The sequence below is a fragment of the Zalophus californianus genome, chromosome 4 (assembly GCF_009762305.2).
Source record: "Zalophus californianus isolate mZalCal1 chromosome 4, mZalCal1.pri.v2, whole genome shotgun sequence".
Classification (NCBI taxonomy): domain Eukaryota; kingdom Metazoa; phylum Chordata; class Mammalia; order Carnivora; family Otariidae; genus Zalophus; species Zalophus californianus.
This window is the reverse complement of record NC_045598.1, coordinates 186,470,912-186,483,708: the sequence shown is the minus strand read 5'-3', so window position 1 is coordinate 186,483,708 and position 12,797 is coordinate 186,470,912. Positions and strand designations below refer to the sequence as shown.

The 12,797-nt window shown below is 48.8% G+C and overlaps 1 protein-coding gene across 3 annotated transcripts in view; it reads left to right on the top strand.

The window, feature by feature from the left end:
• FAM135B (family with sequence similarity 135 member B) overlaps positions 1-12,797 on the top strand; it is a 272,184-nt gene that overhangs the window by 180,456 nt on the left and 78,931 nt on the right. For all 3 annotated transcript variants that reach the window (XR_003521467.2, XM_027602323.2, XM_027602407.2), the window contains 2 exons: positions 5,870-5,940; positions 11,340-11,513. Coding sequence is in view for 2 of the 3 variants with exons in the window: in XM_027602323.2 (XP_027458124.1) it covers positions 5,870-5,940; positions 11,340-11,513 (245 nt within the window). In the remaining variant the exon portion in view is untranslated. The remainder of the gene's footprint in view (positions 1-5,869; positions 5,941-11,339; positions 11,514-12,797) is intronic.

The following is a 12,797-nucleotide window of genomic DNA, read 5'->3' as shown; positions in this document are numbered from 1 at the left end:
ATGGCAAGAGAACATCAGTTTACCTCTCATGGACCATCATCATTTGGCATGTTGGTCTCAGAGCCCTTCCGGGCAGCAGCTGTGTTGGGAGGCTGGGTTTGGACATTGCTCAGGTGTCTTGGTCATCTTTCATCTGAATTTACCACGTGCTCCTGCCCCAGCAGTCTGTAGCCCTTTCCCAACACCCAAGTTCAGCTCATGTGAGGTTGTAACAAGCCTCGGTTTTGAGGTTGAACCTCACAGGAGTCCCTGTGACAATACATATTGCTTCCTCCCTCTACCTAGTCACTCATCTCTACAAGCCAATTGTCACAGTGTTGGGGTAATCCAGACAGCAGCAAACAATGCTACAGTTAATCATTATACCCAAGTCAGTGACAATTAAAGTTAGTTAGATATGTCCATAAACACTGTATATCGAGAATGGACACGTTAGCTCTTTTCTCGTGAGTATCTGTCTGTGTTTGACAACCAAAACACTGCCTATAGCCACGTGGCCAGGGTTCGTGTTCCCGGGTGCACACAGCCTGTCATTGTGAACAACAAATCCATATATGATGGCTACACGTCAAGCATACTGTTGCACATGCTACAGGAAATGCAGACAGGATTGTGTCCGCACTGTGAGGGCACGGGTCAGCAAGACATGACCATGAAGCCATCCCAGCTCAAGGCATAAGATGGGCTTTTTTCATGATGGTTGCGAAGAGTGATTGTGAAAGTAGGATGACTGTTTTATTTACATGCACTCTGTGTAATCACTCAGAGGATTTGGGAAGGCTGACAAAATGCATAGAATAGTAAAAGGAAAAAACAACAGCAACAATAGAGTTAGCCAGAGTACAGGGAAAACACAGAAAGGGGGCGGAAAAGCCTGGAAACTCGGGATGAATGTCATAGACCAAAATACACAAACATGGTGTTGGATGTTGCCAATGGCAGCCGACACATTCAGCACTGAGCTTCCCAGCAGCCTCGGCAAAGACGACAGTTCTTAACAGCAAGATACTTAGTGCCCTGAGGAGGAAGAGGAGCAGATTACATCAAAAAGTCTTTATCAACAAGGTTACATTTTTATAGGCTTAAAAAAGGAAAGTATTTCTCAAGATGTGATTCTTTGTTGTATCCACACCACAGAACCCTGGCATACTTGTTCAAAATGCAGGTTCTTGTGTGTGTGTGTGTTTGTGTATGTGTGTGTGTGTGTGTGTGTGTCTATTTATCCTGCAGTCATTTATATGAGCAGATCCCTTAAGCATAGAAGAGTAAAGAAAAAAGAATTACAATAAAAACATAATTCAGTACATTAATAACCAAACCCAGGGTTCATATGTGGCCCTTTATTAAGTCTTTCATGTAGTGATCCTTCGGTGGTCATATCTTACTAGGGAGTGAAGGTCAGTGGAAGATCTCCCAACATTAGATTGAGCTCATTGCTTTCTTAATACTGATATGTATCTGCTTTATTTGAAATGAAGATTTTTTTTTTATTATGTTAGTCACCATACAGTACAGCAATTGCACTGCTGGGTATTTACCCCAAAGACACAGATGTAGTGAAAAGAAGGGGCACATGCACCCCAGTGTTCGTAGCAGCAATGTCTGCAATAGCCAGACTGTGGAAGGAGCCAAGATGTCTGTCAATCGATGAATGGATAAAGAAGATGTGGTCCATATATACAATGGAATGTTACTCAGCCATCAGAAAGGATGAATAGCCACAATTTGCATCGACATGACTGGAGGGGATTATGCCAAGTGAAATAAGTCAATCAGAGAAAGACAATTATCATTTCATTTCACTCATATATGGACCATAAAGTATAGCATGGAGGACATTAGGGGAAGGAAGGGAAAACTGAAGGGAGTGGAAATTAGAGGGGGAGACAAACCAAGAGAGACTATGGACTCTGGGAAATAAACTGAGAGTTTCAGAGGAGACGGGTGTGGGGGCATGGGGGGATGGGTTAGCCCGGTGATTAAGGAGGCCACGTGTTATAATGAGCACTGGGGGTTATACACAAATAATGAATCATGGAACACTACATCAAAAACTGATGATGTACAGTATGGTGACTAAAAAATGTGGATTCTTGAGCCCATCCCAGACATAGTGAGCCAGGCAGAGGGAGTTGATTCAGAGTTTTGAGTTTTTACAGAATGCATGGAATTTCCACAGGAGGCTGTGATGAGCTTTCAAGAGCAAGGATAGCGTGTTGAGGGCAGGGAAAAGCAGTGACATAGATGGCAGATCTAGGGAAGAAAGCCTCGCTTGCAATGGGGGAGGAGGCGGCATGGGGCAAGGGGCGCAGTGCTGGACAGGAGAGTTAAGACTCAACACGCAGTCCCGGGCATGCCCTGCTAAACACCACATGCTTACCTGTTCTGAAAGAAGGAGGTGCCCTCAGGAGTCAGGAGGAGGAGAGCTGGGATTTGGAAAGGTCCATCTGGCAGAAATATGGGAAGTGGGGCCCAAAGCTCCAGAGCATGGAGGGAGTGCTCTGGTCCATGTGAGTGCTGGTGAGTGCCATGGCAAAGGCAGCCGCAGTGGGGCTGGGTGGAAAGAGTGACCTGGGCTCAGGTTAAGCATAGGGGATGCAGCATGTCCTGTAGTCAAGAAAATTCAGTGGGAGTTGACTATATGGTTTGGCCATGAAATGGGCTTGGGGTCCATTGACAGCCCAGGGTAGTTAGGAGAAGACACATTTCTTTTGGGGGAGTGATAGGAATTGAGGTTGAGTTAGGATAACACCCACATGATCTTAACACGAATAGCACCTTGTATTTATTAGGTGTGTGTTGTGTGGCAGGCGTTGTGCTGAGTGCTTTTCTTGGGAGATCTCATTGAATCATCACTCCAGTGCTGTGATGTGTATTACAGATGAGGATACAGAGATGTGGAGAAAGAAGTAAGCAATTTGTGCAAAGTCATGCTGCTAGGAAGTGGTAGAGCTGAGATTTGAACCCAGGCAGTCTGGCCAGGACACCTGTGTTTACGAGCAGTATGCAGGCCCGGTATGTGGAGTCGGTGCACCGAGGGTCCTTTTGGGGTGGGCCCACAGGAATTTAGAAATAACAACAATAACGTATTTGTTGAGAATTGTCTTTGTTCATACACTGTGTTCAGCCCTTTATGTGTATATTCTTAGTCACACAATAGCAGTGCTCTCTAAGGAATAAGGGTAATATTTTACCCTTGTCTTCCAGATGAGAAAACCAAGTTGGAGAGGTTGATTGGCCCAGGGTAGAGCCAAGAATGGCACCCATGTAGAGTGTTTTCCAATGTTCCCTTTCCTACTCAGCTGTGATGTAGCTCAGGAGAGAAGCGAAGAATGGAAGGGAAGAAGTGAGAGTCACCATTATGAGGGGTGTTGAAACCAACCAGGGAGAGAATGCACAACCCAACACGCAAAAAGGCCAAAGAAGCAGACGAACCCTTGGCCGAATCTAGGCTGTGGGATTCACTCACCAGTTGACCTTGGGAAAGTTGAATTGGGAACTTGCTACTACCCTGAGCCTGTGTCCTCATTTGTGAATGGGGACAATATTTCTGAATTCACAGTCTTCTCCACATGGAATAAGATAGAATGGGCAGTGGACTGCTACCCAGGAGCTCCTCTGCAAATCCAGTTACTGTTACTACGTCCAGGGCTACACTACATGGCTTCCTGGTGTTAAACATTGACTCTGAAAAGGAGGTGATGTCTTTAACCAAGTAGGACAGAGCAATGGAAGAGCATGTGTACAAGTGTGTATGCACGTGTGCATGTGCAAATGTGTGCATGTGTGTGTACCCTTCTGCACATGCCAATGTACGAGTGTGTGTGTGTGTGTGTGTGTGTGTGTGTGTGTGTGTGTGTGTGTGTGTTGGGAGGGAGGGGAAGGCAGCCAACAGCCAATGGTGAAATCAGTGGTTAAAGAAGCCAGTGACTTCATTCTGGAGCCTTTTGGAATTAAATTATTGAGACATCACTAAAGTCATAGCCAGGCTCAATCTAGCCACAGCTCATCCTGGCCCAGGATTCCTCTCCTGGTTCCAAAGGATTTGCAGCAAAGTTTAAAACTGGAGCGTACAGTGAATTTTTGCTAGCCAGCATGCTCAGGAGGTGGTTAGGCGGGCTTGCTTTGCCAATCTCACTTCCTAGGAACGGGTGGCAAGAGGCTCCGTTGCTTGGGTTGTGTGTGTACGAAGCAAGGTTTGTGATTATGCAAAACAAAGCTAGAAGCGGAAGTTATTCATAGCACTTGGATCCAGCAAAATGTTAACTTTTAAATGCTTTTTTCTTTTTCGAACAAATTTTAAAACCCTGGGGACCTAAAGATAAATTCCATCCATATGTCTCTGCCTGAGTTATGCTTAACCAGGAACGTGTTTCCAGAGATGCTTTTGGGTAAGAGATTTCCACCCCTGGGGGCTGAGGACATTTTGCAAAGAAACAAAACCCAAAAGGAGTGGGGGTGGTGAAGAGCTTTATTTATTCCTCAGGAGACATGAATACTTTCTATGTGGCAGGCTCTATTCTGGGAGCTGGAGATCCAGAATGAATTAAGACTACTCTCTCCCTTAATGGTGACTGATTACTGTGGACCCAAGGCAAGAAAATGGCCAGGGGGTTTTAGCCACAGGCCAAATGGCGAATGTCAGTGAACTCGGGGAGCCTGATCCAAACAAAGCTTCTAGATGGCAGCCCTGTGTTGCCAGATCCAGGGATTTTTTTTTTTTTTTAATAGAAGCTGGAAACTTGCAATAGAAATGTGAAGTTGCCTGATTTTTGAACGTTTGGGGTTTGTGAGTTGCAACTTGCAGCTTTGTGTGGACTGAACAAAATGTGTCTGCAGATAACAATTTGGCTCACTGGCTTCTAGGTTAGGAACCTGAAACAATTATAATAGGAAGCATTGAATGCTGAGACAGAAATTAGAAACCAGGGTTTTGTGGGTTGCAGGGGAGAAGGGCTCCGGTCAGCCTGGGCGTGGGGAGGAGCCCGAGTCCTGGCCCAGGAGCATAGTGCTTTCCTAGGTTTCTCCACTGAGCAGGGGAGGCAGTGGGATCTGGTATTCCGCAAGCAACCTTCCTGCAGGTGGGGGTATGGAGTTCAGTGTGGGAAAAGAACAACGGGGGGGGGGGGGGTGCCATCTTTTAGATATATGTGGGAAGCTGGCAGGTGAAACAAATAGATTCCTTTGCGAATTGATGAAAACAGGAAAGTTACGAATGAAAGCAGCTGTGGATAGGACAGGAAATGCCAAAGTGTCTGGAAGTGTAAATGGTTGAATGTAACAGACCTCAAGACGAAAGTGAAAGATCTGCTTTCTTAGGAAGCTGAGCCACCTTGGGGAGTGACTTCACTTTCCTGAGCGTCAGCAGCCTCCCCTGACCCCCGGAGAGTGGTGCCCAACAGGCAGGCGTGCCTGAGGGCAGAGACCATGTCACCTCCAGCATCATCCCATCACTAGCCAACTGGGGTTTCCCGTGGCCAAGTTCACAGCTCCCCCTTCCCAGAGCAGGTGCCACGGAACACTTCCCTCCTGCCTAAAAGGATTCCAGATCAAATCTGTTGGGGGAAATGTGGTTCTCAAAAGTCCTGTGATATAGCAACCTTATTTAACATTTTTTTTTTTTTTGGCACATTGGCTTTTTCCCCACGTTTGACTACATAAATCTCTTCCTTCTGTTTTCCTGGTAATACCCACAGATCTCCCCTTCAACCGGAATTCCATGGAACGTGCATGGGAATTCCGCTTCTCGAATAAAGGACATTAGCCTTGTGGCGAGATGCTTTTCCTAAACTTTGAGAAATAGACCAGCCACATTTTTGATTTGGGCCAGATTGACCCCTAAATCCCTCGCACTGTGTTTCTCTCGCAGGTGGAAGAAGCACTAAGTGAAGTCGATTTTCAGCTCAAGGTGGATCTGCACTTTACCGACAGTGAACAGCAGTGAGTGTCCCTGATGTCTCCGAATCGTGGTCCTATGACTTCCTTCTTCCAACCCTTACCCGCCCCCCCAGGGCAGCTCATGGCCGTGAACCTCAGAACATTGCTCAAAAGCCCGGTTCTTGAGCAGCTGCAGTGCCCTCCATTGCCACAGCCCACCAAGCCATGGGGCTGGACGTGTCCACGTGGTCACTGCAGACAGCATGCGCTTTAGAGAGGGCACGCACGTGCTGTGTGCATGGAAAACAACCTGCCTGCTTGCCTTCATTATCCGGCACCTTCTCATCCCTGACACCTCGATTCATTTTTTTCAGTGCAGTATTATTTTCATTAGGTCTTTAAATTAATGACCCTATGAAGTGGCAGGTCTCAAGGCTCTTCCTGAATCCAAGGAGATGCGGCCAGGATTCTGCATCTTTGTACTAAATGCCCGCTATTATGTTTCAACTCTGAAAATTGAAAATCCATTTATGTGTCACCTGTGGATTACACAAGCGGGAGACAGTTGCTCTTCTTTCCCGTAACTGCTTCCTCTCAGCCTGTTCTGGGGCCTCCTCTCCTCCTCCAGGCGAGCTGTCAGCCACAGGTTCTACCAGGTCAGAAAAGGATAGCCTCTGTTTCAGGGGTCATAAGTCCAGTCAAGGATATTAGTAAAACTGCCACCTCTCATCCAGTTTATGACCTCTTCTTTGCCCCTGTCTCCGCCTGCACCCACCACCCCCAGCGCCAGGCTAGCTCAGCTCAGGAAGCTCCCTGTGCAGGTGCGGGGCGGTGGGCATCTTCATATTTGTTCCTGCCTTCTTCCCCACTGGGGTGTGTGGACCTTGCAGGGTCAGGCATGGTAAGGAGGGAGGAGATTGCGGGGTGGGGGGCAGGGGTCATGAAGGGCAGATTTAGTTGCAAGCAGCTTCATGCAGTGGAGGCTGAATTACTGGGTCCTTTGTTCTTGGGGTGTCCCTATACATTCCTTGGGGATCTACCCATTAATTAGGCAAGCTTCCTCATACCCTCCCCCCCCACCCCTCCACCACCAACCCTGCAGTTCTCTGATACAGCGATGCTTCCTGTGGCTGGCTCGTCCACTTCTTGCAGGAAGCTCTTTTGGCATATTCTTCTCCAAAGAACCCACATCTGGTCCTTGGGAAATGAACAAAGGCACTTGACTCCCTCCCTGGTGGGGCCTCCCTCCCCCTGCAATCCTCCTCACTCCTCCTTGGGCCAGTGCAGCCACCCTCAGCTTCTCTCCTGAGGACTTCTGCAGGATGAGTCAGGCACAAGGACCTATGTTCTCTCAATTCTAAGGGACTTGATCAAGTTCACTTGAGGATCCCTCTCATGAGGCTTACAGTTATGGAGGAGACACTCCTTTTCCCTCTGTTCTGTTAGCAGATTCTCAGAATTATTCTGACCACTCTCCACAAATTAATCTGCCCTTCTGGTGTCTACAACCCCTTCAGCAGATACTTCATGTTCTTCTATGGGTAATGGAGAACCGGGTGGCCAATGGTCCGATGCTGGTGGAAAAATCCTCCAGTCCCCCATTCCCTTCATCCCTACAAAGTTCAGACTCCCTGTTGGAACTTTCTCCCCTTTCTCAAGGACTTTCTCATCCCTGAGACTGATCTGGTTGTTATGGGAGTTTCCGTAACATGAGGAGTTGAAGCAGATGGGATTCTCTGAGATGTTGGTGACCTGATGTGTCTGCACCTTGAGAATTGACATCTGCTGATGTGCAAATGGTCATGTCTAGTGTCTGGGGTGACAGGAGTATCTGTCCATGGTCTTGCCATGGGGTCTGGGCTCAAAATCACAGATTCTTCATTCTTGTCTGGACCCAAGCCCCACCGGCCACATGCTTCCCTCATCCCTGCTGCTTACTCCTTCGTGGGATGGTGGATGCTTGGGAAATCTTATTCTCCTCACACCATCTCCACAGTTTGTTGTTCTAGCACCATATTGAACACAGAGCCCCTGAGGGAGGCTGGCTTTCTTCCTCACCTAGAAACTCGGAAGTGAATCTCCTGCCTCTGGTCTCATATGCCCCTCAACCATCTGTGATTTCTATCATTCACCTATCTCATTAACCCACCTGCCTTCTCTTCCTGCACCTGCTTCCTTCAGAGACATTCATCCGTTACTCCGTGGGAGACATTTCTAAGTCATCAACGAACCCTACACCTCAGCCTAGGAGTTCTCCATCCATTCCACCAGGCAGCCTGAATGATAGTCATGGTCAACCCAGAAAATGAGACCATCTGGCCGTCAAAACAGTGGTTGACGGAGATGGGCCCAAAGTGCATGAAATTCAGCAGCTCAGGCTCTGTGCTCATCAACCACGAGATGTTGGTCAAGTCCCAGAACATTCCTACATCTCAGCAGCCTCATTTATAAAATGGACATTATTATACAATCGGGGCCCCATAAGTCTGTTATGAAGATTAACAGAGACAATATCTCAAGTGTGTGGCCTGCCGAATCAATGTCTTCTTCCTCTTTGTGGCTTCCTAGATGCACATGGGGCCAGGCTTCCCTGTGTCCCTTCCTCTCTATAACACAGAGCACTTAATCACAACCAGAGCAGGGGGCATCGTGAGTGTAAGATTAGCTAAGAGGAACAGGAAACCAGACGCTGGGGAAGAGTTTATAATGCCATATTTTTTCATTTTCATAAATTGGGTTTAAGGATGATACACTGTCTGTAGCACATCCTGGGGATACACATTAGGCTCTGAAACATAACCCAGGCAGAGGCTTCTTTAGAACCACATAGGCCAGGGTGGAGACCAACCAGAGAAGCACGGTGTAGAATATCGGGGATTTCAAAAGGTCTCTTGACACCCATCTCCTCCAGTGGTTTTCACTGTGGGTAGGGCGATTCTGTCCCCCAGGATCATTTGGGCCACTTCTGGAGACATTTTTGATTGTTACGCAGGGGATGCTGCTACTTGCATGTAATGGGTAGAGTCTCTGAATGCCGAGAAACATTCTACAGTGCACAGGACAGAACCCCCTCCCCGACAAAGCCTTATCCCATCCCCAAAGTCAAGATCACCATGCTCTAGTCTACCCTCCGCTTGCACCTGCTACGTTGCAAAGGCCCACGAGCATATGCCTGCACAGAGATAGGGAGCTCACTCCTTCCCATCAGATCCCATTCTGTCCCTGGGCAGTTCTGCCTACGAGGAAATTCTTCTTTATTTAAGGAACAAGTCCTTTCTGTGTGCCTTCCTTCGGTTGCCCTGGATTTTAGTCCTTGCAACCACTTAGAAAAATTCTCAGTCAGGATGACCCTTTAAAATCAGATAAACAAGACTCTTCAATAAAATGATCTCTTCATCTCCAATTAAATATCAGGGCTCTTTCTTTGTGTTTTTTTTTTTTTTTTTTGATTGATTTTTTTTTTTTTTAGTTCCTTTATAGAAATGCAGACATTCTCCTCTCGTTGCTCTCAGGTTTACCTCCATCCTTTCTAAATTGAGACCCCCAGAAACTGAGTTTTATCTCCATTGATTGGCTCTATCCATTTTAGAGCACAAAACAGCTTTTACCTCCTTTATTCTGAGGTCTTTACTCCTATTAGTGTGGCTTAAATTCTTCTTCACATTTTTGGCACCGTTGCTACCCTGACGTGTTCTTCACCTCCTGTCGTTCTAGCCTGAGAATATTTCTGTGATTCCTACAAGCCTGTGAGCGAATGGATTCCAGTAGAGTCCAGTGCTACAGAATGGACTGCGTGGTCAGATAAACGTGGGCCTAGCATTCGGTGTTCTCTTGTGACTTTGAACAAGTCAGTTAACTCATGCTAGCTTTACTTCCTTGTCTGTAAATGGAATAATACTAGGAAAGACCTCATATGATTGTCTTACGGATTAAGGGAAAAAGCACTGGATCCAGTTCATAGTAAGGCCTCAGTAAATTGTTTTCAGACTTAAAATGACTATAAATGTTAGTGACTTTCTGAGGCTCAGGAGGTATGGAGGCCCTGTTTGTGGTCTGTTTGTGGAGTCACACCGGGCTGCAATGACTTATATGCTTGGCTTTCATTTGCACACAAGGATTGCAGGAAGCAGAGCCCGTTGCGCTGGGTCTTGGGAATTTGCTCACTTTGCTCTCTCTGTGTCTCATTCCCCCATCTCTGGAGGAAGGAGCAGTTTGTCCTCTATTTTCTGAGGGAAGATGCCCCACCCCGGCTACCCAAGTGCTCTGATTCAGAGAAACTTGGAACACCTGAGTGATTGATTTCCAGAGCTTGAGATTAGCACTGGAGGAGTTTTATTCAGAGAAGAATCAACCCTATTTTTATCACCAGAGGCTCTGTTGGACCTTGCCTACCAGCCAGTCCATCTCTTGGGAATCAGACATGCGCCAATGACAAAATACTAGAACAAAGGTAGAGGAATCCTTGATGAAAGTGGTCAGACTAGGGGCTCCTGGGTGGCTCAGTCGTTAAGTGTCTGCCTTCAGCTCAGGTCATGATCCCAGGGTCCTGGGATCGAGCCCCGCATCAGGCTCTCTGCTCGGCGGGGAGTCTGCTTCTCCCTCTCCCTCTGCCTGCCGCTCTGCCTACCTGTGCTCTCTCTCTCTCTCTCTCTGTCAAATAAATAAATAAAATCTTAAAAAAAAAAAAAAAGAAAGTGGTCAGACTATTTAACCGATATGCTTTGGGACTCATTTGTTCATTTGGTCAGACAGTTATTCTTTTTAATAAAGCAAACATTGGGGCAGCTTCTATAGTATGCCAGATAAGATGTTAGGTGTTGGGGATAGAACTGTGAATTAGTCACATTTCTTGGCCTTAGGAGGTAGAGATGTAGTAGAGAGTGAAGACCTACAAAGGAAGTGCTTTCCTGCATGTGGGGGGAGGGAGAGGAACAGTGGGGGAGGGAGAAGGGCAGTGGGGGGGAGGGAGCAGGGCAGTGGGAGAGGGCGAGGGGCAGTGGGGGGAGGGCGAGGAGCAGGTGGGGGGGCGAGGAGCAGTAGGGGGGCAGGAGAGGAGCAGGTGGGGGGGCGAGGAGCAGTGGGGGGGCGGGAGAGGAGCAGTGGGGGAGGGAGCCCAGGAGGGCTTCAGTGTTGAGATAAGCCCTGAAAAGGGTCCGAGTGTGTCTCCCTCACTGGCCTGACCGGGGTGCTTGGTGCCCATGGCCACAGCGCCTGAGTCCCGGGGGGCTGCCGAGAAGTAGCTGTGAGATGCCTCCCGACTTCATTTTCTTCTTGGACACGGAGTTTCTTCGTCTGCCAATCATGGGAGAAATGATTTCTACCAGACAGGGTGATTGTAGGGATTGAATGAGACGCTGTGCGCATGGTGGTTGTCCCAGGGTGAGGCTCTCACACAGACCTGCCTGGGTGACAGCAGGGATGGCCTGCCATCACTCACAGGCACTCACTCACTTGCCTTCCAGGCTGCAGGACGTGGCGGGGGCCCCCCTGATCAGCAGCCGCATGCTTGGCCTACACTTCCACCCCCGGAGAGGTCTGCATCACCAGGTCCCCGTCATGTTTGACTATTTCCACCTGTCAGTCATCTCGGTGACTGTCCACGCCGCCCTGGTGGCTCTGCAGCAGCCCTTGATCAGGTAGGAGGCGATGCCTACGATCCTGGAGGTACGGGGGCGCCGCTCTGGGTTTCTTGGTATGCTCTGTCCCCGGCACAGTTGAGGAGCATGGGGCTGGCCGGGATTGATGGGAGCAGACCAGAGGAGCTCTCCCAGGCTGACCGTTGAGGCTCTGGGCCTCCCTCGGGAGCAGGGGGGAGGTGGGCGGGGACGTGGAGGGAGGCATCAGGAGTCAGGAGTGCACAGGCAGGGACCCAGGGGCTGAAAACCTGCCAACAGTGGCTCAGACCTGGCTACGCTAGAGACGGATCCAACCTGGGCCCCATGCCAGGCTTTGTTTTTTCTAACGGTGCCTTATCTGAGAAGTCCCTGCATGTCCCTGAGACACACAGTCTTCATCTCTAAACCAGGAGCACTCATGTGGCCATGCACAGAAGATTTTAGTGACTCTCAGATGAGGATGTGGCCAGGCCTGGGGCAGGGGCTCTGTCTTCTGCCCTCTCCCAGCTTGCTGTTTGTTCCAAAGCAGGACCCCATGTGTGGCCCTGTGTTCTCCACATCAGTGAAACCCCACGAAGTGCTGAGGTTTCATGAATGCCACAAATGGAAAAACAGAGCTGGTACACTGTGTTTTGTGCCTGGCATGGCCAGACGTATGCCAGGTCAGTTCGAAACCTTGCCCATGTATGTGGGCATGAGTTGCTCAAGTGTGCAAAGGGACATTCAGAGAGAGAATCTTCCAGCCTAGAGTCTCAGGATGGAGCTAACTTCCCAGTGTTCCTTTTTAGGACAGCTTCTCAGTGTGGGGAGTTAAAGTGCCTGTGGGAGAGACTCTGGTCCCCACGGTTTATTGTTGGGTAAGGCCCAGGCTCTGATGGGCTGCCGGGGTCAGCGAGTAGGGAAGGAGGAACCTGGATCCTGACCAGGTGATGTGGCCAGGAAATGCTGTTCCTGGAGGCCTTCACTCAGTCCCTGGGCTCCTCAGCTGAGCTCCATCTGGGCTGTGCTTGCTGATGGGGCTAATTCAGACACTGACCTTGAATGGCAGACAGGATGCCTATGTATCAAATCAACCATAATCCTCAAACTGAGAAGTGTCGCCCAGAGATAAAGTCTCAGTGGGCTGAAGAGCATAGTTTCTGAGAGAAAAGGGGGCACTGCGTAGGGCGGGCCTTGGGCAGCATTGGGTTTTGACCTGGGGAGAGCCCATGGGGGGTTAGCTAAGGGCCCAAGAATGGAGCCAGGGGCACTGGGGCTGGAGGGAGCTGGCATCATGGGCTGTGTGCACTCTGCTGGCGAGCGTGG